Genomic DNA, 20,550 nt, shown 5'->3' with positions numbered 1-20,550 from the left:
AAAACACGAGTCTTACTAATATATGACTTGAATGTGATTTTGCCTTGGTTAGTGGTGCATTTACTGCTAGGACTAAGGTTCTGTGGATGCTTCGTAATTGGTGGACCACTTATTTTAATACCGTAGGAAAATAAGGTTTTGGATTACTCATATTTTCCGTGAAGAGAATGTGTGCGAATAAGCTGGCTAACTTATGATTTATTCATAGAGATTCATTTCATTGGTATAATACGCTTCCATCTAGTTTATTCTTAGAGTTCTTTATGAATAATTATAGACTATCTATATATCGTTTTTGTTAACATACGGGTTTTGGTTTAATCCCCCATATTTTTTTTTTGTATTTTCTTTCTTTTTCTTTTTTCTTTTAATAATTTTTTTTTCATATAATGGAATATGATTATTGTTATTTGGAGTGACAACCTAACTAAGATGTCAAGTTGTTACATATATGATGATTATTTTAAATAAAAAATTTTGTTTTTAAATGTCTAACATGTTATAAAGTTATCCAAGTGATAACGGAAATGGAAAGGGGTATTTAATATTATTTTTTTCATTTATATATGCAGTTATTTTTTTTTGTCTTAGTCTAATATTAGATCATTTGAGTAACATCGTGATCAATTTTAAGTTTAAAATGACACGTGGATGAGGTTGGAATAAGTAACTAATGTTGGACAACAACATTCTAATCTTGTGATTTCTTTTCGATTTCTATAATTTAATGTTTGTACAACGTAAAATAATATAAGTATTCTTTGTCAATAAGTTATTTTTATCTTGAGTAAAATAGGAAAAATACAAGAAAGATTGTTTTTAAAAATTTTAAAGTTTTTTTTTGCAAGTATCATCATCTTATGCTTTGTAGTTAGATTATATGTTTTGCATTTGGTAACACAAATTAATAAGAATTTTCATAATTTTTCGCTTTTTTTTAGCATAGACGAAATAACATGTAATATAAGAAATTAAAAGAATAATGATTACTTAATATTTTTATACCAGTGCATTTGTTGCCAGAAACTATTTACAAAGCTTTAAAGGTGTAGAAAAAATTTAGCTAAGTTTTAGCATTTGTAAGTAATAACTCCCATTTTTAAGACTTAAAATAAAAAACAAAAAGATAAACTCTACATCAATTCTCAAGTAAAATTGTATTATAAATGTAGGAAAAAAAAAATCTAAAAACCAAAGAAAGATCAACTATTTAACTTAGAACTATTTAACTTAGAAGAGGATTTCCTAATTGTTGTAGAGACTTAAAAAGTAAAAACAAATAAAAGAATAAAGTTGCAAACAAATTGATATATCAAAGAAAGTAAAGAAAATCTAGAAAAGGGCTAATTCTCCTTGCACCACATCAATCTGCACCCATATTTTTTCTTAAATCCCAAATAACCCTTGTCATCTTTTCTGGATTTTTATATTTGAAACCAAAAAAAACTTTTGAATTATAGTATTCGGAATAAATTACTGTTGTAGATTGTCATATCCAGAAAATACATCTCAATTTCAAATTTGTATATTCAGAATTGTATTATTTGTATTGCAGATATAAATATCTAGAAAAATAAGGATAAAATAAAAAATGATGTGGTATAGGAAGAATTGTCATAGAAAAGTTATAAAGCAAAGAAGGTGAGTTGAATAAGAAGTTTGGAGAGTCCCTGCGAAAAAAGTTCCAAAAGATGAAAATGAGAGGTCTGGTATATGGAGACAAAGGCAAAGCAAGAGACACTCAGATCGAAATGAAAGTTTAACAATTTTGATCTCTAATTTTTTATCTTATATTTTCAAAAAAAAAATAATTATTGTTTGGATTGAGGAGGAGATTTGTGAGGATTAGGGAGAATGTGTGAAGATAGGTGAAGTTGTTTGAATTGAGGGATGAAAGAGTGGATTTGTAAGAATGATTTATTGTAAGTTTACAAATTTATCATTATTATTAAAAAATATTTCAATAATGAATTATAATTTTTTTTGTGTAGATTTGAATTAATTAAATGTTTTTAATATATAATATTCATAATTATTTATATTTTTTAATAAAAAATTAAAAAATATAATAGAAAATATTTTTATGTTAAATTGAAATAAATTTATTAAATACATTAAAATTTATGAAAATAATATTTATTATTATATTCATTTGTTACTTTATATAACTATGTATATATAAAATATATATATATATATATTTGATATTATAATTTTTTTATTTATAATTTTATGTTGTTATTAATAGTATAATTAAATATTTTTGAAATTATAAATAATAAATGAATTTATGTAATATTTAATTTTGTATATTGTAATAAATGCATGCACAAGGATATTTAGGTAAAATACAATAATCCTACATAATCTCCACAAATCTCTTTATTTTGTGAAGAGTGAAAAAAATCATCCACCCTCTCCCCCATCCACTCTCCTATCCTCAAGACTCTTGAAAAACACAAAAAATACTCTTCTCTCCTTCCTCATGGAAACCAACACACACCCTGTAAGGTTCTATAGATGGTGTGTTCAAAATGGACTCTTCCTAAGTAGGACTTTAAAATAGAACTACTAATTAATATATTAAAAAATTACGTTTATTGGCAATTAATGTTGTGCTGATTCAAAGATAAATATTATAAAACAATTAATTGTCATTATAACTATTAATGCTCCAACATGAATGTATTAATGTATGTTAAATTTTAACTAATGTGCTAAAAACAAAGTTATAAAAAGTTAATGATTAGACTGAGAAAATTATCATATAAAAATGTTCAATCTTATCTAACTGATTTTTAATGTAGTTTATATCTAATTATATTTAATGATATGTTATAATGTCTAGTTAAATTAAGTTCTGCATCAAGAAGAATATGTAAAAAGTAATTTTTCAGGTTATTAACGACGACTTGAAATGACTTACTTCAAACACTCATCTTAAATGACGTGTGAGTGTCGGATACTCATATCGGATATCAACACTCGTACGACATTTGTAAGATACGTATCCGTCAATTGTCCAATTCAAAAAGTATTTGTTGAATTTCTGACAATTCTATTACGCTTTTAACACAATTTTAAAAAGAAAAAATACATTAATTTTCTACAAACTCAAACTTATAATATAAATTTTTTATTATGATTATAAAATTAAGAAACAAATCCTTTTGAACCAGTGGTAAAAAAACATCTTTCTGCTCCAAAAAATAATTAAGAACATACTTTTGTACATAAATCTTTATTATCAATTTATATAATTTATAATTATATAATATATAGATCCGTGTTCCCGTATCTTGCATTTTAAAAATTATACGTATGATCGTATAAGCGGCTAAGCTCATCATGCATATACTGAAATGTCTCTTCAACAAATTTCGTATTTTTTTTCAATCCTGGACGCAATATAAAAGGGACAAAGACATAAAAACATATTGGGTGAACATAGTTAGAACAGAATTGTACTTTCATATTAGATTTGCTAGAATCCGAGGAATTTGAGGAACCTTTGCATCTCACCAATGGCTGCAAAGACACAGGTGCAGTGTTTGCTACGAAGGGTTTTCAGGGGAAGCAGGAGTTTTGGGGTTTCCGCAGAAGTTAATGCTTCTTCCTCTTCTTCTCAGAGAATCATGGACAAGGAATATGAACACAGTGCTCACAAGTACGTTTCTCTTTCTTTTCGTCTTTCAATCCACCCCACATGTTGCTACTCTCGAAAGACAAGATTTTGGCTTTTGGGCTTGTCTTAGTTACTCTTCTTAACTTTAACTTTTAATCTGATGATATTATCCCACTTGGATCAGGTTAAACCAGCTTAGGATGAATGCATGTACAAGTTTTTGAATCGTTCATTAAAAAACGAAAAATATAAAACGAGTGTTAAGCTGAAAGTGTGATACAAAATGTGCTCTTTAATGTAATCATGTTGTTTATTCTGTTTTTTCATCAGCTAAGCATAAAATAGTACATGCAGAACACAATATTGCAGAAAAACTGAATTTGGGTATTTTTGAACTCTTTTATGTCCTGAGTTTCCTTAAAACATTATAAATTAGTAAACAGTCTCAGTCGGTCTGTTCTGAGTATTTTCACATATAGAAGGATGGTAGAAATTTGCTATTTCTTGGCTGTCAGCTTATCTGGTTGGTATTGAGCATAACTTCCTTTTGGGTGCTTGCTTAAGTGTCTTTAATTAATTGATTTTGGTGTAATATTGAAATGATAGTTCCTGTTTAAATTGCAGTTACCATCCACTTCCGATTGTATTTTCTAAAGCAAAGGGAACCTCTGTTTGGGATCCAGAGGGAAACAAATATCTAGATTTTCTAGCTGGTTATTCTGCTGTTAATCAGGTACAATTGACTGGATCTTGGTAATTCCCAATGCTCCAGATCTGAATTTTTCTTCAGAATGGTGCTGTAATGAATAATTATTCTTATATACATCTTTTTTGCTTCCTTTATGGAGTGAGTCTATTAACTCTGACCAGATCCCTTCTCCTGTTGCTATGCTACTACTTTTTCTTTTGTTATTCCTCTATTTTTGGGAAAATAATTAGTGTCGATTGTCTGATAATGTAAGTGCTTTTTATTTTCCCTTAGGGACACTGCCATCCTAAAATCCTGAAAGCATTACAAGAACAGGCAGAAAGGCTGACCGTGAGCTCTCGAGCCTTCTATAATGATCGTTTTCCACTCTTTGCAGAGTATGTGACAACCTTGTTTGGTTATGATATGGTACTTCCTATGAATACTGGCGCTGAAGGTGTGGAAACAGCTATGAAATTAGCACGAAAGTGGGGTTATGAAAAGAAAAGAATTCCCAAAGATGAGGTATAAATATGAGATCAGGCATGCTAATAGTTGTGATATCATGATACGTAACAATTTTGCAAAATTTAAGGATCCAACTGCTACATCTTTACTATATATGGGCCATCGGTAGTGATTCAATAATCATAATTATTTTTAATGATAAATTGTACTACAATCTTATAATTTACATGTTCTATGTACTGTAACAGTTTAGTAGTTCTCAAATGTAGTTACCATACCATTTGAGGCCATGTTGTAGGTTGTGTATCTTAAAATAGATAAACAGAGTTGCTTAATTCTCACAGCTGTGATTTTAATATGGAAAATACAATTATCTACGGATACATCACATTGAATCCAATACATGACAAATCAAATTACCTAGTGTAATATTTTTTTCCTCTTAGTAATACTTAGGCATCTGTTGATGTGAACTTTAACAGAAATTAAAGGAAAACATTCTAAGTATGACTGACATATTCTTACAATATTTTTTGCAAAGTAGATGCATGAGATTGTTACGGTATAAGGAGAAGGAAAAGTTAGTTATGATAGTTAGAATATTAATGAGTTAGTTAGATACTTGAGGTGTTTGTTGGATATAAATAGGGGAAGAAGGACAGGAGAAGGGAAGGATGTTCATTTTGTAGATTGAGCATTAGCTCTTTTAAAAAAGGATAGAAATCCTTTTGGAAGGGAAATCCTTGGAGGAGAGACTGTTCTCCTATTTCTATTCTATTCAACAAAAACACTTTGGGGCAGTTCATGGTTGGATTGCTAGGGTTGGAAAATTCTGAGGTGCAAGAAATTCATGTATTCCATTAGCTGTAATATGCATTCATGAGCATGGAGGGCGTGGCATTGCTTTGGTTCTGTCATTGGTGCTAAGATAGCCCAGATTCTGATTGGGAATCATTTTCTACAACTTTGATAAAAAGATTCAAAGATAACTATGGTAGCCACATCTTTGAAAGATTGGCTGCCATGAAACAAAAAGAGCAAATTGAGATAGAAACTTGCTGCAAAGAAATGGAAACTTCCACAGTGTTCTCGAAAGAGAAAAACACATTGCACAAGATATTGAATGAAGAGTATCCACATTTGACTAAGTAAGACAAAAACAACATGGCGTGAAGTGGATAAAGATGTGTTGAAGCGAAGGCCAGTTCTTGGATAAGAAAGGTGGAACTACCCACCTTTGATGGAAGCATAAGTTTGATGGTAATCCATTGCAATCCTTGAAATAAAAAAGTAGAAGTAAAAATGGTTCGATAATCAAGAATCACACCCTTTGTAGTGTAAAAGAAACCAAAAATGAAGCAAAATTAGCAAGAGAAACAAAGATTATGATTTGAAAGAGGTTGATGCACCAATAAAGAGAGTGAAGATCAGTTTCTTGAAAACCCAATTATAGAATTAATCAAAAGGGAAGTTGAAGGTGGGGACAACCAGGTATCATTCCTTTCAAAATTCAAATTAAAATTCTTTGTTGATCCTAGGTTCAATCATGAAGGTGGTTGGAACTTTAATGGTTTTGGAATCTTGGAATTTCAACTTGTTGGGTGAGCCTTTACCAACTTTGTTGCATTATGAATGATAACTTAGCAATTGACTCAATGAAAGGAAGGCTTAGAGGCAGTCACAGTGCTGTGACAGTGTGTTTCCATTCCTATTTGCGATGGTTTTAGGCTGAAAGATGAAGATCATGGTGATGAAAATGAACCATGGGATCTAGCTACCACAATTCCAACCTTTAGGACAAGGTTAAATTTTAGGAAGGGTGTATTGTAAGGGTACAAGGAGAAGGAGAAGTTAGTTAAGATAAATAGTTACTTGTGTTAATTATATATATACAGGGGAAGAAGGATAAGAGAATGACATGATGTTCATTTTATATATTGAGTATTAACTCCTTTTGAAAGGAGAAATCTTATGTGAAGGGGGAAACCCTTGGAGGAGAGAATGCTCTCCCATTTCTTGTCCTTTTCATTCTGTGCTATAAAAAACTTTCTTTTCTTTCTCTTTTCAATTCTTGGTTGCTAACAAAGATGTATAATTCTGTACAGCTAAACATATGGTATTCTTCCGGTACAAAGAGAAAATGTAGGAAATTTATTATGTCATCCTCTTTTCTGTTTAATATGATGTAGAAAGTTTAACAATTCATGTTTATTTTTCTACTTTTGTTGTGTGGTGATGAGGTCAGTAATTTACTATTCAATTTTAGAGCCTGAAAGATATTTTGCTGTAGTTGAGTGCAGCCATCTGCTATGCTATTTCCATTGCACTTTTTATGAGAATCTGTTCAATTGTTTTATCATATGAATATTTTTACTCATGGACATTTGTTTCAGGCTATTATTGTCTCATGTTGTGGCTGCTTCAATGGTCGTACACTTGGGGTCATATCTATGAGCTGTGATAATGAAGCTATCCGTGGTTTTGGTCCTTTATTGCCTGGCCATCTTAAAGTTGATTTTGGTGATGCTGATGCCCTTGAAAGAATTTTTAAAGGTTCTGCTCTGTTCTGTATACTTATTCCATCTCATTATTAGTTTGCTTTATCACGACAGATTTTTGAAGTTTATGATTTGAATTTTCTCTATGAACTGCAGAAAAAGGAGAACGCATAGCTGCATTTATTTTAGAACCTATCCAAGGTGAAGCTGGGGTAAGCTTTTTGAAAGTGCATATTTAATGAGCTTGGTAACGTCTTGATTGAATTGAGATGCTAAGGAAGTTGCTATATACCCCTATCTTTCTCTAATCTGTTTAGTGAATTAGTACATACAAAAAAGACATGATATGTTTTTCTTAGGGATATGTTTTGATTAATGACATTTGTTGTTTAACCGTTAAATTAAAATGATTTTAGTGTAGACCGTCTAACCAATGCTAGAGCGTCTAACACGAAAAAGATGATAGTATAGATAAGGTCGGATGACCCCAAGTCATCTCCCAAAAAATCCAATAGTAAATCCACTCAATCAGTGTACAAAATTTATTTGCAAGCAAAAGGTTAGAAATAACATTAAGGATAAAAGGGTTTGAGATTGTTATGCAGAAAATTAAGATAGACAATTATAAAACAATAATGAAAACAGATTGACTCTCAAGTTCATTCAGCCGTGAATTCTTCATTGATTTTCTTCACTCTTTCAATTTTCACATAGACCAGACCTTCAAACACAAACTACTATAGAGAATTTTAAGAATAGAACTTTATTGAATAGAAACCTCAACTCATTGCGAAATCACAAGAGAATCAATACAACGGAGTTTAGCCGTCCATGTGGAAGCAAAACGAAAGAATCACAAAGGAAAACTAAATCTAGGTCTAAGAGCGCTATTTGGCTATGAAACTCAATGCAAACATGATGCAAAGCGCCCCTTGTTCATCCTTCGAAGTTTCTTATAATCTTCTTTTCTTTGCACAATATTGGATTCAGGGTCTGCATCAAGATATTGTTTTGCAATTATCAATTTTTTTTCTCTGTTTTGAATTATCAAGTAGATATCTTCTTTCTTGATCAGTTTCAGATCTTGTTCTCGCTTCTCTTCCAAATACTTTGTTTCCAAACTCCGTTCAGATTTACTTAAACAATATCTTCGGAGGAGTTCAGATTTACTTAAACAATATCTTCGGAGGAGATTTGCTCTGTTTTTGGTGCATTTAACTTGGCATTTTTTTAATTTTAGAAATTTGAAAGAATATCCCTGTAAAAGATTTTATTTCAGTTCTGTTTCTGAGATATTGCAGATTTAGTTCTCTAACTTAGATTTTGTTTACCGTTTTGATTCAAAGAAGCAACTTAGACTTTCGTGTGATTCGGCCCAATCCCAGTGGTAGATGCTTCATTTAAATTGTCTGGTCAGGCTCTTCAATCAAACCGTCTAGTCAGATCGTCTGCTCTGTGAAATATTAGGCCGTCTACTACGACCAAAACACAAGATTATAAGAAATAAGAGTTAAGGCCAAAATAAATCCAATTAGATGAATCTCAATTAAAACAATAGATTTATTCATGATTACCGTCCAAGAATCTATGTTTAAAGCTTTAAAGTGTGTATGAAGTTATGCTCATCAAATACCCCCACACTTATCCTTTTGCACTCTTAGGCAAAACATTATGTAGACTCAAAACAAATCAAAGTAGCAAAGTACAAGCGAATGACAAATTCAGAGCAGATTCTAAATACGAATAATGGCTAGCATGATATAAGTTCAAGAAATCAGAGAATAAGACAAATGTGAATGGAAATTCCTATATTTTAATATTCTAGCAGGTAATCGAAACCAAAGGATGAATCAAAATTGACAACTTTCACTAGACACTCTCCAACTTAGCACACATGTAGACAAACACTACCATATGGTTAGTTAGTAGGACTCTAATATTCATAACAATTGAAAAACATGCAACCAGAGATCAAGAGGGCTTCAAACGGGATGTAATGGGGCCAAGGTAAATGTAGATAAAATGGGGGAAGAGGCTTAATGACGATGGTGAACAATGATGGCGGTGACAATTGGAAATGAGGTAGCAAAAACTGGTCCCTCAAGACCGGGAGCTTTGATACCAACTTGAACTATGCAAGAAAATAAAAGAATTATTTTATTGATAACAATCATACCAATAACATTCTTATCATCTCTATTTGTAATAATAAAAAAACTTTAAAATAAGGAAATAAAAATATGCTGAAATAGATAAGAAGATTCTAAAGATATTGATTTTTAGTTACTATGAGGATATATTTTTATCCTAATAATCTGCTATTTAGAACAATGAGCATGAGCTGAAAGCTCTGGTCTGGCCCATAGACCCATCAAGTTTGATATTTAATTTTCTTAAAAACACAGAGACACATGTACATATATGTTTTAAAAGCACAATTAACCATGTTAATTTTATAAGTCTTAACTTGTTAGTTAAGGCCTCCAATGAGATGAATTGAAATGATTGATACTTCTATATGTTAAATTACTTAATAACAATCGATAATTGAAACTTAATTTGTTAGCGTTCATTATTTAAGTTGTAATCCTATAGCATACTTGTATCCTTCAAACAACAAAATACAAAACTTGTAATATTTAAATTATAGTTCTTTTAATTTTAATTCTAATAAATTAATTTTAATATTTTACACATAATATGGAATATTTGTAAACAGGCTACCAATGGAAGAAGCCTTGTGAGTTTTCTATGTTGCGAGTGATTTTGCTTTCTTTTTGACTGTCCATAATACCTGCTGTTTTTTCTAACCTAATCTAATATTTTATTTTTCATTTTATTAATCTGTCAACTAGTTTTATTTTATGTATATATATGGTGTGATATGTTGTGAAAAATATGTACTTAGTATTGCTTGTTCAATTTCTTTGAATTTATGGAAAACTTCTCTGGTACCACCCTTGAATATCTCATCCTGTAGAATGGCTACAATATAACATCCTGAAGACTTTTTTTTATATTGTTTCTTCCCAAAGTATACTTCTCTACATTCTTTTAATGTGTGATATTTTGTTTTAAAGGTAATAATTCCTCCAGATGGTTATTTAAAAGCTGTTAGAGATCTTTGCTCCAAATATAACATCTTGATGATTGCTGATGAAATACAAACTGGGTTAGGAAGAACAGGGAAGATGCTGGCTTGTGAATGGGAAGAAGTTCGCCCAGATGTTGTGGTTAGTTTGAAATCAGCTTTACTTTGTGTCTACTTTATATCTGTAGATTCATTCCCAAAACAATGATATAAACATTATTTTGTCGTCATATGGTGAACAAAATCTATAGCCAACTCTTATTGGAAATTTGACTATCACCCTTTAATAATCTGGGTCCAGGAACTCCACCAATGGTTTCATAGCTGGTTCCAAGTACAGTAAGTTAGGTCCAGCAATGTCTTTGTAAGATTGCAGTAATGAATTATGGACTCAGCTTGAAATGGGCATGAAAATGACATATCTAATTTATTCCAATAGATACTATATTTCCTTTAACCATGTTATGTCATTCTTTGGAATGCTGTCTATTTTTGTTTGACTGATAAATCAGATAATATCATGTTTGGATTAGTTTCTCAATGATTTTAGTAAAAGAAATTACTTTATGACAATCTTTTGGATATATACTTTTAGTCAAAATCTATGTAGGGTTTCCTTCTATTTTGTATAAATATATATTGTTGAGATTTTCAAAATTCATAAAAGGTTGCATCCTTTCGTGTAAACGTGTAATGAAAAGATGTGACTCTTCACAAAGAGTTAAGAGATGTGACCTTTTACTAAGAGTCACAGATGTGACTTTTCACCAAGAGTCGCGAGATGCATATCTTTGAAAGTTTAAACCTCTTTACTAAAAGTCTTGAGAGGTATATAAATGAAATCAATCTTCATGCAGAAAAACAAAACAAAACAAAATGGTACAAAACTCACTAGATTATTTGTCTTCAGGTCATTTCCTTTATACTCTTACGTGTGGAGAAAAGTAAGGAAACTATTATTTTGTAAACTACCATTGATGATATGCTTGATTGTGGGTATGCAAACTATATCAAGGAACCACATTGTATACCGCAGGGTATTCATTAGGCACCATATTGCATATAATTTCTTTAGAGATTGGTGAGGGAAAATTGAACTTAATAGTGTTTGGATAGGGGTAATTCACTTATAGAGTAAGAATGAGAATATCTTGGATTTCTTGTCAACGTTTCTCATTTTCTATTTGCATCTCCAAATCTTCATTAATCATTTCTCTTAAGAGGGGATTTGCCAAGACATCTCTTTGCATATAATTTCTGTAGGGATTGATGGGGAAATCAAACATAAACACATGCCTTGGAGACGTATGCCTTCTCTCTTCTTTGTTGCAGAACCCTCACAACCAGTTATACAACAACATATATTTCATTAACATGGTTGAACTGTTGAAAGAAATTGTCATTGCATTTTGCTAGTAAGAAGTTGTATTAGCTGCATTCAACCCCCTTCCACTTGAAAGACCTGTACACTCAACTTTATATTTTATATCAAGAAATTCAAAGTGGAATTTTTTCTTTTTGCTGTCGCCTTTTCTGAGGTTGTATTTCCTTTTAATAGCACAATGCATGACTGTTTATAGCTGTCCTTTTACTTAGGTACTCGGTAAAGCACTGGGTGGAGGTGTTATACCAGTTAGTGCAGTTCTTGCAGACAAAGATGTGATGCTTTGTATACAACCTGGACAGCATGGAAGGTTTATTTTATTATAAATTTATAATTCATTGTAATTTGCTCCCTTTTGTAGTATTTCCTTGCCTATAGTTGTCAAACTTATGAGGTTATGCTGGACATATGTTTTCATCCTTGAAACCATTTTATCAGTCAGATCATGTAAAGAGACTGAACTGTCTCTTGTATAGGTACTTGGGATCATATAGTATATAGTTAACTTTATTTTGGATAGAGCAGCTTGAGCCTATTGAGATAAGTGGAGGCTCAGTCTTTTTGGATCCTTCAAGCCATAGCCCTAGTTATTAGTCCCTCTCCCTCTCAGGTCTTCCATCATTAGGGTTAATGTTTGTGGTGCCAACATAGTTGGAAATTGGAATGGCAAAAACAAAATGACGCCTTAGCATTCCCATTTGTATTGATTTTTTTTTTTTATGAAATTATTTGCAAATAAAACCATTTATATTTCTTGAAGACTAAACATTTGACTGAGACAAGAATTTATATTTGAGATATGCAGGAAAGTTCCTAGTCATATTACTAATTGTTCAATTGACTAACTACTACTATAAACCCCTCTGTCAATAGTTACTCCACTTACAAACTTACTATGATACTAATTGACCCTAGCTAACCAAGGTGAAAAGTATGTAGTAGCTTAAAAAAATAAGTTCTTCCAAGGTCCCATTGCATGAAGCATATTGATGTAATGCTCAATTCACCAAAATCCTTTTACACCATTAACAATAACAAAGTGATAAGTATCGAAGTACTTGGGGAACCTACAATCAAAGGCTAGTTAAAAATGGGGAGAAGGAAGCACTTGAATACTCCACCAAACATCCCATGGTACTTGATGCGGGACTTGGGCACCCCATAATATGCAAGTTCCTATCATAGCACCACCTGCAAGAGGCAACGTCTCAACAACTTTCCCTTTATGGCACTTCACTCAACTCCCTTATTGACAAGAACCCTCCACCAATTGGATAGGTAGTATTTTTCCAAACATTGGCAACCAATTCTAATACCAATTGATAAGTATCCAAACACTTGGGGGACGCACCTTCAAACACTTAAATACTCCACCAAGGATCCATAGTTACAAGCTATTAGCTTGATTTAAGAATGCTGGCTAAGCCAATTTCACCTTGCTGTCGAAGAATAGTTTCCATTCCTCCTTTGTCAAACAGAAACATGTGAATGCACCCATTCTCCTATAGTACTCTATTTTCAATAGTGTCTTAGAGCCTCTGTAATTGAGAGATCACATGGCGTTGTTGCAAATTGCACCACCGCGCATGGTTGTACTTGAGAATTATTAAGACCCTCCACCTTATTATAATTTTCTGAAGACACCCAAACCCAAAACCTTCGTTTCCACCTTAGTTTAGTTGTTAGCTCTTCCTTTGTCTTATATAGGTATACCAAAAAGTATACCTATCTTAGCATTATTTGCAAAACTATGATTTTTTTAATCTTAAGACTAGACTAAACAAGCAAAACAAACAACATCATATTTTAATACTGTTCATCCAAACACATGGGTTAGGTCCAATTCTCCCTTAAGCAAATTGCTTAATAGGTTTTAGTAACAATCAATTGATCGCAACTCGAGTACACAAATCATTGATGGTTATACAAGTACACAAAACACTCCTGATTCTACCTTTCTAATCTCCCCTTGAGATTAAGAACTCTCAAAAGAAAAAAACACTCTCAGATATAGCACAATTAAAACTCACAAGGTAAACTTCACAATGTAAAGAATTGCAAAGGCTATTGCTCACACCCACAAAGAACACTTTGATATTATCTCTTAGAAAAGCAAGAAAGAAGATTTTGTTTGATCAATTGTTGAAGCTGAGTACAGGGCAACACCATTTCTCATTTGTGAGCTTGTATGGGTCACACACAATTCCTCCAACAATTAGATTTTTTTGAGATTCAACAAATGAAGATGTATTGTGATGAAGAAACTGCTCTCTACATTGCTTCCAATCTAGTGTTCCATGAGAGGACTAAACACATAGAAATCGATAGTCATTTTATCCGTGAAAAGCTGTTGTCCAAAGAAATATGTATTGAGTTTGTCGGATCTAATGATCAACTTGCAGACGCGTTAACAAATCCTTGAGAGGACCTCAGATTGAAGTTATTTGTTCCATGCTTGGCACATACAATTTGTATGCTCTAGCTTGAGGGAGAGTGTTAGAATAGGCCATCTTATTAAATAGACTTGATTGAAAAAGCTACTATGACCAGTTTAGAGCATCACCTATCAATGCCATTCAAACTCAAGATAGCTTCTCCTCCTCATACAGCCACCAATAGGCATTGTTCTTCCAATCAAATAGTGGAATCATTTTCACAACACTACAACTCCATGATCAAAGCTGTCAAATAATGAAAACTTGAGAGTGGACGAAAAAAAATACCAATATTGATTATAATGAAGAAGAGATATAGAAATAAGGAACAAAATCAATAATGACTAATGAGAAATATTTGCTAAGATATTCCCTCTTTGGTTTAATCAAATCATATCTTTAATAGAACCCATAAGTTTAGCATATGTATCATGAGTTAAGCTTGTTACAAATGTCATCAATGCAGACCTCTTGAGAGAATTAGTGAGCATGACTACTATTTGGTTGTTGGTGTTGACAAAGTAAATAAAGCAAAGCTTTATGCATCAATTTGGTGCATGTGCATGTATAAAAAAGAGATACAATAATAAGGAATGACATCAATAACTAACAATGAGAAATATTCACCAAGATATTTCTCTATTTAATGTAATCGAAATCATGTTATATTTCAATATTTAATAGAATCAGATCATATCTTTAACACTGATACACCAACAAAACTGTATAATGTCCCTTGACATTTGAGAGATCCTGAACTCTTCCTAGTCATAATTTTTCCTCTCCAAGGCTGACTACTACTCTCAACCCCTCTATTTATGTAGGTAGATCATCAGCCACTTGACTCGTTCAATAACTCTAACTAACGAGTGCCTAACTGACCAAGGCCCTCAACTAATATAGATTTATCAATCGTTGTTTCACGGTACATTAATTGTGATGTGGCGTAGACTAGGTGGGCCAAGTGCTAATCTAATCAGTGGTGTTTGGATTGTGATGCTCTTAAGTAGGAGTTGAGCTTTGACTATCAACTTTAGCTTAGTGGTAAGCACTTGATCCCACAATTGGTATCAAAACCAAAGTCACAAGTTTGGTTCACAGTGGAGTAATTGTTGAATGAGAGATTGTTGCAGGTTACATTAGTTGTCGAGTGGTGTAAGCTAGGTGGACCAAGTTACAATTGAAGGATTCGATTTCTAGTAGAGCAATTGCAAAGGGGGAGATTGTTGTAGGGTACATCAATTGTCTTGTGATGTAGGCAAGGTGGTCCATGTCATAATATAATCATGTCGCTTAGTATGTGATGCTTTTAAGTAGAAAGAGTTGTGCTCTAACTATCAAATATAGTTTTTTACCTAGTGGTAAGGGTTCAATTAAAAAACAGTAATCCCTTAAAATACTCGGGGAAGACATCCTCTAGATTGACAAACTAATTCAGCAGCCCTCACTTTTCTAATTAAATAAACTGAGTTTTGCATGTTAGACCTTTCCATTGCAATATATGTTTTTAAGTTTTCAATCCTTGAGTACTCAAGAAATTTTTCTTTTAGTTTTGCATTTATTTCTTTTTATGTAATCAAAGAACAAATTCATTTATTGCAATAGTATTCAATGTTATTAAAATATGAAAACTAAAACTAATAATGCTGAAGCTTCCTTCTTCTCTGCTATTTTTCACAGCACCTTTGGCGGAAATCCATTGGCCAGTGCAGTTGCAATTGCTTCACTTGAAGTGATAAAAAATGAAAAACTAGTCGAGAGGTATCAAATGCTTTGCAAACTCATATTATCAATGTATACTTGTTATAATACAGACTTGAATAAAAAGTATTGACAAGCATATTTTTTTTCATTTCATCTAGCATCATCAGAATGTGAAATAAGAGCTTCAATAGTCAATACTAAGGCCTGGGTTCTGGTAGTTGAATAACTATATAGAATGCAATCTTGTTCTTATCTTGGGGTAAATTATTGATGATTGAGAATTTTTTTTCATGTTTCTTGTACTCTCTAGAAAATGTTACACATAAATCCAGTAAGTTTTAGAAGTTGAATAAATAACTTATCCATGTCTAAACTATCATTTTAAGTTATCCTGTGTTAGGGACTTCCATTCATCCAATATCTTGAATATTTGCACTTCTTAGAGTAAATGTTGTTGTTTCAGATCCTATTTTGCTCACCCTTCCTGAAAAAGTAACCACAAGTCTTTAGACCTGGCTCATTATTTGTATTTTCAGTGGTTTTTCTAATTTCACACCATTAATAGACCATGTTTAAAATTTCACGAGAACATGGTATTATTAAGTTTTTTTAAATCAAAAGTTACGTGAGCGTGCGAAAAAGAATGGTCATTGAAGGCACTATATACTGCAACAAGTTTTGAAGATCCCGAGGTAAAACTTATTTGCTTAGAAAATTTAAACGTAGGGAATTAATAATTCTTATGCTCTTTAACTTTCTACTCAGTCCCTCAAGTTACAGAGCTTATGCTTCATCAAATTATTTTCTAAATTTTTTTATTTGGCTTTTAATTTTTCATCATTGATTGTTTTTTTACCTGTGTTCAAACTTTAAACTTTCCAAGTTTCAGTAAATGCTTTATTAATTTGTTCTTTATTCTCTCTACCGCGAATTTTCCTTTGAGAAATTCATATATAAAATCTGCAATTGATGTATTACTATTGGACAGATCTGTCCAAATGGGAGAAAAGCTCATTGGTCAGCTTCTTGAGATTCAAGAGCAATACCCAGATTACGTGAAGGAGGTACGGGGAAGAGGATTATTCATTGGAGTGGAGCTCAACAGAAAAAAATTGTTCCCTGTATCGGTGTATGAGCTAAGTACAAAATTGAAGGAAAGAGCAGTGCTTGCGAAGCCAACACATGATACAATAATCCGCTTTACTCCCCCACTTTGCATAAGGTAAGTTATGAAAACAACATGCAATGTCTTTATACCAAGTTATCATTATAGTTTGGCAAATAGTTAAAGTACTACCTCTAGGGTTTTGTTAGTTGTGTTATTAGAATAATTATTGAAGTGAAGAGTGGAGTCCAGCGTATTCCAAATTTTATTGAAGCCAGACTGAGAAAATAAAGAAAAAAAGAACAATATATTTTGAGAACTTGAAAAGGTCTCTCTTAAGTACTCATATTTAGATACAACAAATTTGTGATACAATGATGATGAGTAAAAGACAAGTAATCTTAGGTTCATATTGGCACTACCCAAAACAACTTTTGAATAAAACTTACCCTATTCTGAACTTATTCTAACACTCTTCCTCAAGGTGGAGCATATAGATGTACCAAGCTTTAAACAAATAAATTCAGTTTGAGGTCCTCTCAACGATTTAGGCTATATGTCTGCAAGTTGATCATGGGATCTAACAAACTCTACCAATTTCTTTGGATAACTTTTCTCGAATGAAAAGACAATTGATCTCTGTTTTTGTCTGGGAAGCCATGGTGAGAATAACAATTTTATTGGATATGACCTATTCTTTTACAAAATGTAAATTGGGATGTCATCTACTACAAGGTCCTCCTCTAATACCACGACCCTCTTTTCCATGTGCAAATACCATGGCTGGAGAATCAACTGATTCTTGAAAATTTCTACTTTTAAGAGTTGGAACATGAAGTAGTTGTGTTGTTAAACTTTCCATGGTTAACAACAAATTGACCATTAGCAATAAAAGACATCTTATCATGATCTATTTGTTTAAGAGATGCTAGCTTATGGGAAGAATCATAGGGACGCTGAATGTTGCTTGCAAAGATAAGTCGAGCCTTCTTCCAAAAAGTTGTGCAAGTTTTGAAAGTTCTGAGGGTTCCCAAGATATTGGGTTCCTCCGATTGCCATAGTAGAGCACATAGTTTCCTCCGATTGCCATAGTAGTGCACATAGTTGAAAATCCAGCTTTTGTCATTGGGTAGAGTTTTCTGATGAGATCTCTCTTGCATTCTTTTCCAAGTGACCATGGAAACATTGACCAATAAACCAAAGTTCCACTGAGGTTTTCCAACATAAATAATGTTTTCCATTAAGTTTTTCAATGCAATGGAAGGAAAGCCTGAAAATATAGTTCACCATGGCCAATATTATCATTTCTCTTTGTACTGGGTATTTCCAAATTTTATCAAGCAGAACCAAGTTATCATCATTGTTTCAAGTTCCATTATTTCTTTATCATTCTTGGTTTGTTGTAAACCTGCAAGTAAATCTATGTATTCCATTGACCATATACCTAAAGTTAACCTTAGTATACCTTTTACAATGGAAACCACAAAACTTTATCCTTCGTAGATCCTAGAAGGCTTCAACTCGAATATCTTTGAAGATTTTTAAATTTCAAGCTACTCAAAGTAAGGTTTTGCACTTGCTGGAAGATTCCTTAAATATTTACAAGTCAAAATAAAAATTTGAATAAGTTTTATAAGAGGATTTTACTAATTAGTTTAGAAGAACTCAATTTCATTTTTTCTTATTTTTCTCTTAATTCTTATAGAGCAATTTGTTATCACTCTTGTTCTTCGGGAATTTCTTTTATAGGTTAGACCTTATGGGAATATTTAAGCAAAACCCAATTCATAATGTGTTAATATACTCATTTTAAAAGATTTTGGTTTACTGTGGAAATTTTAAGGCTGAAAATATTCTCTTGCTTTTGAGACATATCTTGCTTTTTACAACCTAAACCAACAGAAGCATATGCATTATTGTAGTAATGTGAAACATATCCATTGATAATTTATGTGATTTGGAATTTAGAGCAAAGATGTGACCAAAAGTAATGTAATATGGTTGCAGTGAGGATGAGATCAAACAAGGTTCCAAGGCCTGGGCTGATGTTCTGGGAATTGATCTTCCAAAGTTGCAGAAGGCTAAGCCAATAGAGACTGCTCCAGTTTCTGATAGTGCTTGTGATCGTTGTGGTAGAGTCATGTATGATTAATCAGATAAAGGAATATGGTTTTGCAGGTACCTTTAGTTCTCCTTGGATAAGAAATTATATCACAAATGCTATGCCTTAAGCATGAACCTCTAGAAACTACTTTCAAATATTCCATATATGCTTATATCATGAAATAAAGATGTCATAGTGTTGAATGGACCTCACCTCCTACAAGTTTCAAGTTAAATAAGGACAAAAAAAAATTAATTTAAATTTAGAAAAAGTATGAAACTTTCTACATATTAGTTTATTTTATTTTGTAAAAGTCTTTATGAAAAATTCATCCAAATTAATTGTTTAAGAACTAAATTAATTGTTTAAGAACTTGATATCTATAAGGCTCATATACTCTTCTTAAATGACGTGTCCATGTCGACACGGTATCAGACACGGACACTCGTATGACACGTATCGGTAAAGTGTCCAATTTAAAAAATATTTGTTGGATTTCTGACAATTCTAATATGGTTCTAGCACAATTTTAAAAAGGAAAAATACATTAATTTTTTAAAAATTTAAATTTATTGTACATTTTTTTATTATAATTATAAAAAGAAGTGTATATAAATCTTTATTGTCAATTTATATAATTCATAATTATATAATATAAAAATTTATGTCCCATGTCTTATATTTTAGAAATTATACGTATTTTTGTTTGTGTTTGTATTGTATTATAAATTATACGTATTTTTGTTTGTGTTTGTATTGTATTAGTGTATGTGTCGATATACTTCAATGATTCATTTGAGAGATAAAATATATGATTTTATTAAGCACCTTTACAAATGTTAAAATGGTCAATTTGAAAATTATGGGAGTGCAGTTAGAAATTATTGAGGTGGTACACAGAGAAAAAGTCTCCATCCATTTTATTTCCATCAATAGACCCATTAAATTTCAAATTCCAGAATTTTCCTTTATTCAGAAAATGAAATTCCTGAAATAGAATTGGAAAATCTAAAGTACAAATAATACAACCTGATAAAATCCAGACTACAAAATCTGGAATATATATTAAGAAAAATAATTTTAGAAAATAAAAATCTAGAAACATTCTAGAAAGTTGTACCAAAAGCTTAATATAAAAAAAATATTCTAAATGTTCTAGAAATCTGAAGATGTATTCCTTAATATCAAGTTTGAAATACGTTTTGACATGTATCTATTTAAAATCTAAACAGGACATTTGAATCATTATCCACAATATTATTTAGAAATTCCATGTCTAAGCAGTTTCCTAATTTAAGAAAACTCATTCAACTGTTAAGACCCTAATATATATATTATGATAATAAATACAATTAAGTTTTGCACTAATTAATCATTAAAACTTATCATACTTGTTTAAAGATAATAATTATCAATGGTTGAAACAGTATACATTTAATCAAACTTTA

At 31.6% G+C, this 20,550-nt stretch overlaps 1 protein-coding gene across 1 annotated transcript; it reads left to right on the top strand.

Annotated features, from left to right (window-relative positions):
* The first annotated feature begins 3,359 nt into the window (after positions 1–3,359).
* Positions 3,360–19,305, top strand: DELTA-OAT (ornithine-delta-aminotransferase). The gene is made up of 10 exons (XM_068613408.2): positions 3,360–3,667; positions 4,250–4,358; positions 4,608–4,838; positions 7,175–7,334; positions 7,436–7,491; positions 10,360–10,512; positions 11,967–12,064; positions 15,870–15,950; positions 16,882–17,115; positions 19,006–19,305. The coding sequence occupies exons 1-10, from the start codon at positions 3,525–3,527 to the stop codon at positions 19,148–19,150; spliced, it is 1,410 nt and encodes a 469-aa protein (XP_068469509.1). The 5' UTR covers positions 3,360–3,524; the 3' UTR covers positions 19,151–19,305.
* The last annotated feature ends 1,245 nt before the right edge of the window (positions 19,306–20,550 follow it).

Source organism: Phaseolus vulgaris, chromosome 2 (genome assembly GCF_051622355.1).
Source record: "Phaseolus vulgaris cultivar YP4 chromosome 2, ASM5162235v1, whole genome shotgun sequence".
NCBI classification, from domain to species: domain Eukaryota; kingdom Viridiplantae; phylum Streptophyta; class Magnoliopsida; order Fabales; family Fabaceae; genus Phaseolus; species Phaseolus vulgaris.
Note: the sequence above shows the minus strand (reverse complement) of the source record. Positions and strands in the feature narration are given on the sequence as shown.

What these genes read in the sequence shown, in the direction of transcription:
- DELTA-OAT (XM_068613408.2), top strand. Translation starts at nt 3,525, where the DNA reads ATGGCTGCAAAGACACAGGTGCAGTGTTTGCTACGAAGGGTTTTCAGG. An exon ending in CAACCTGGACAGCATGGAAG is followed by an intron (nt 12,065 to 15,869) that starts GTTTATTTTATT and finishes TATTTTTCACAG; the next exon opens with CACCTTTGGCGGAAATCCAT. An exon ending in ACTCCCCCACTTTGCATAAG is followed by an intron (nt 17,116 to 19,005) that starts GTAAGTTATGAA and finishes ATATGGTTGCAG; the next exon opens with TGAGGATGAGATCAAACAAG.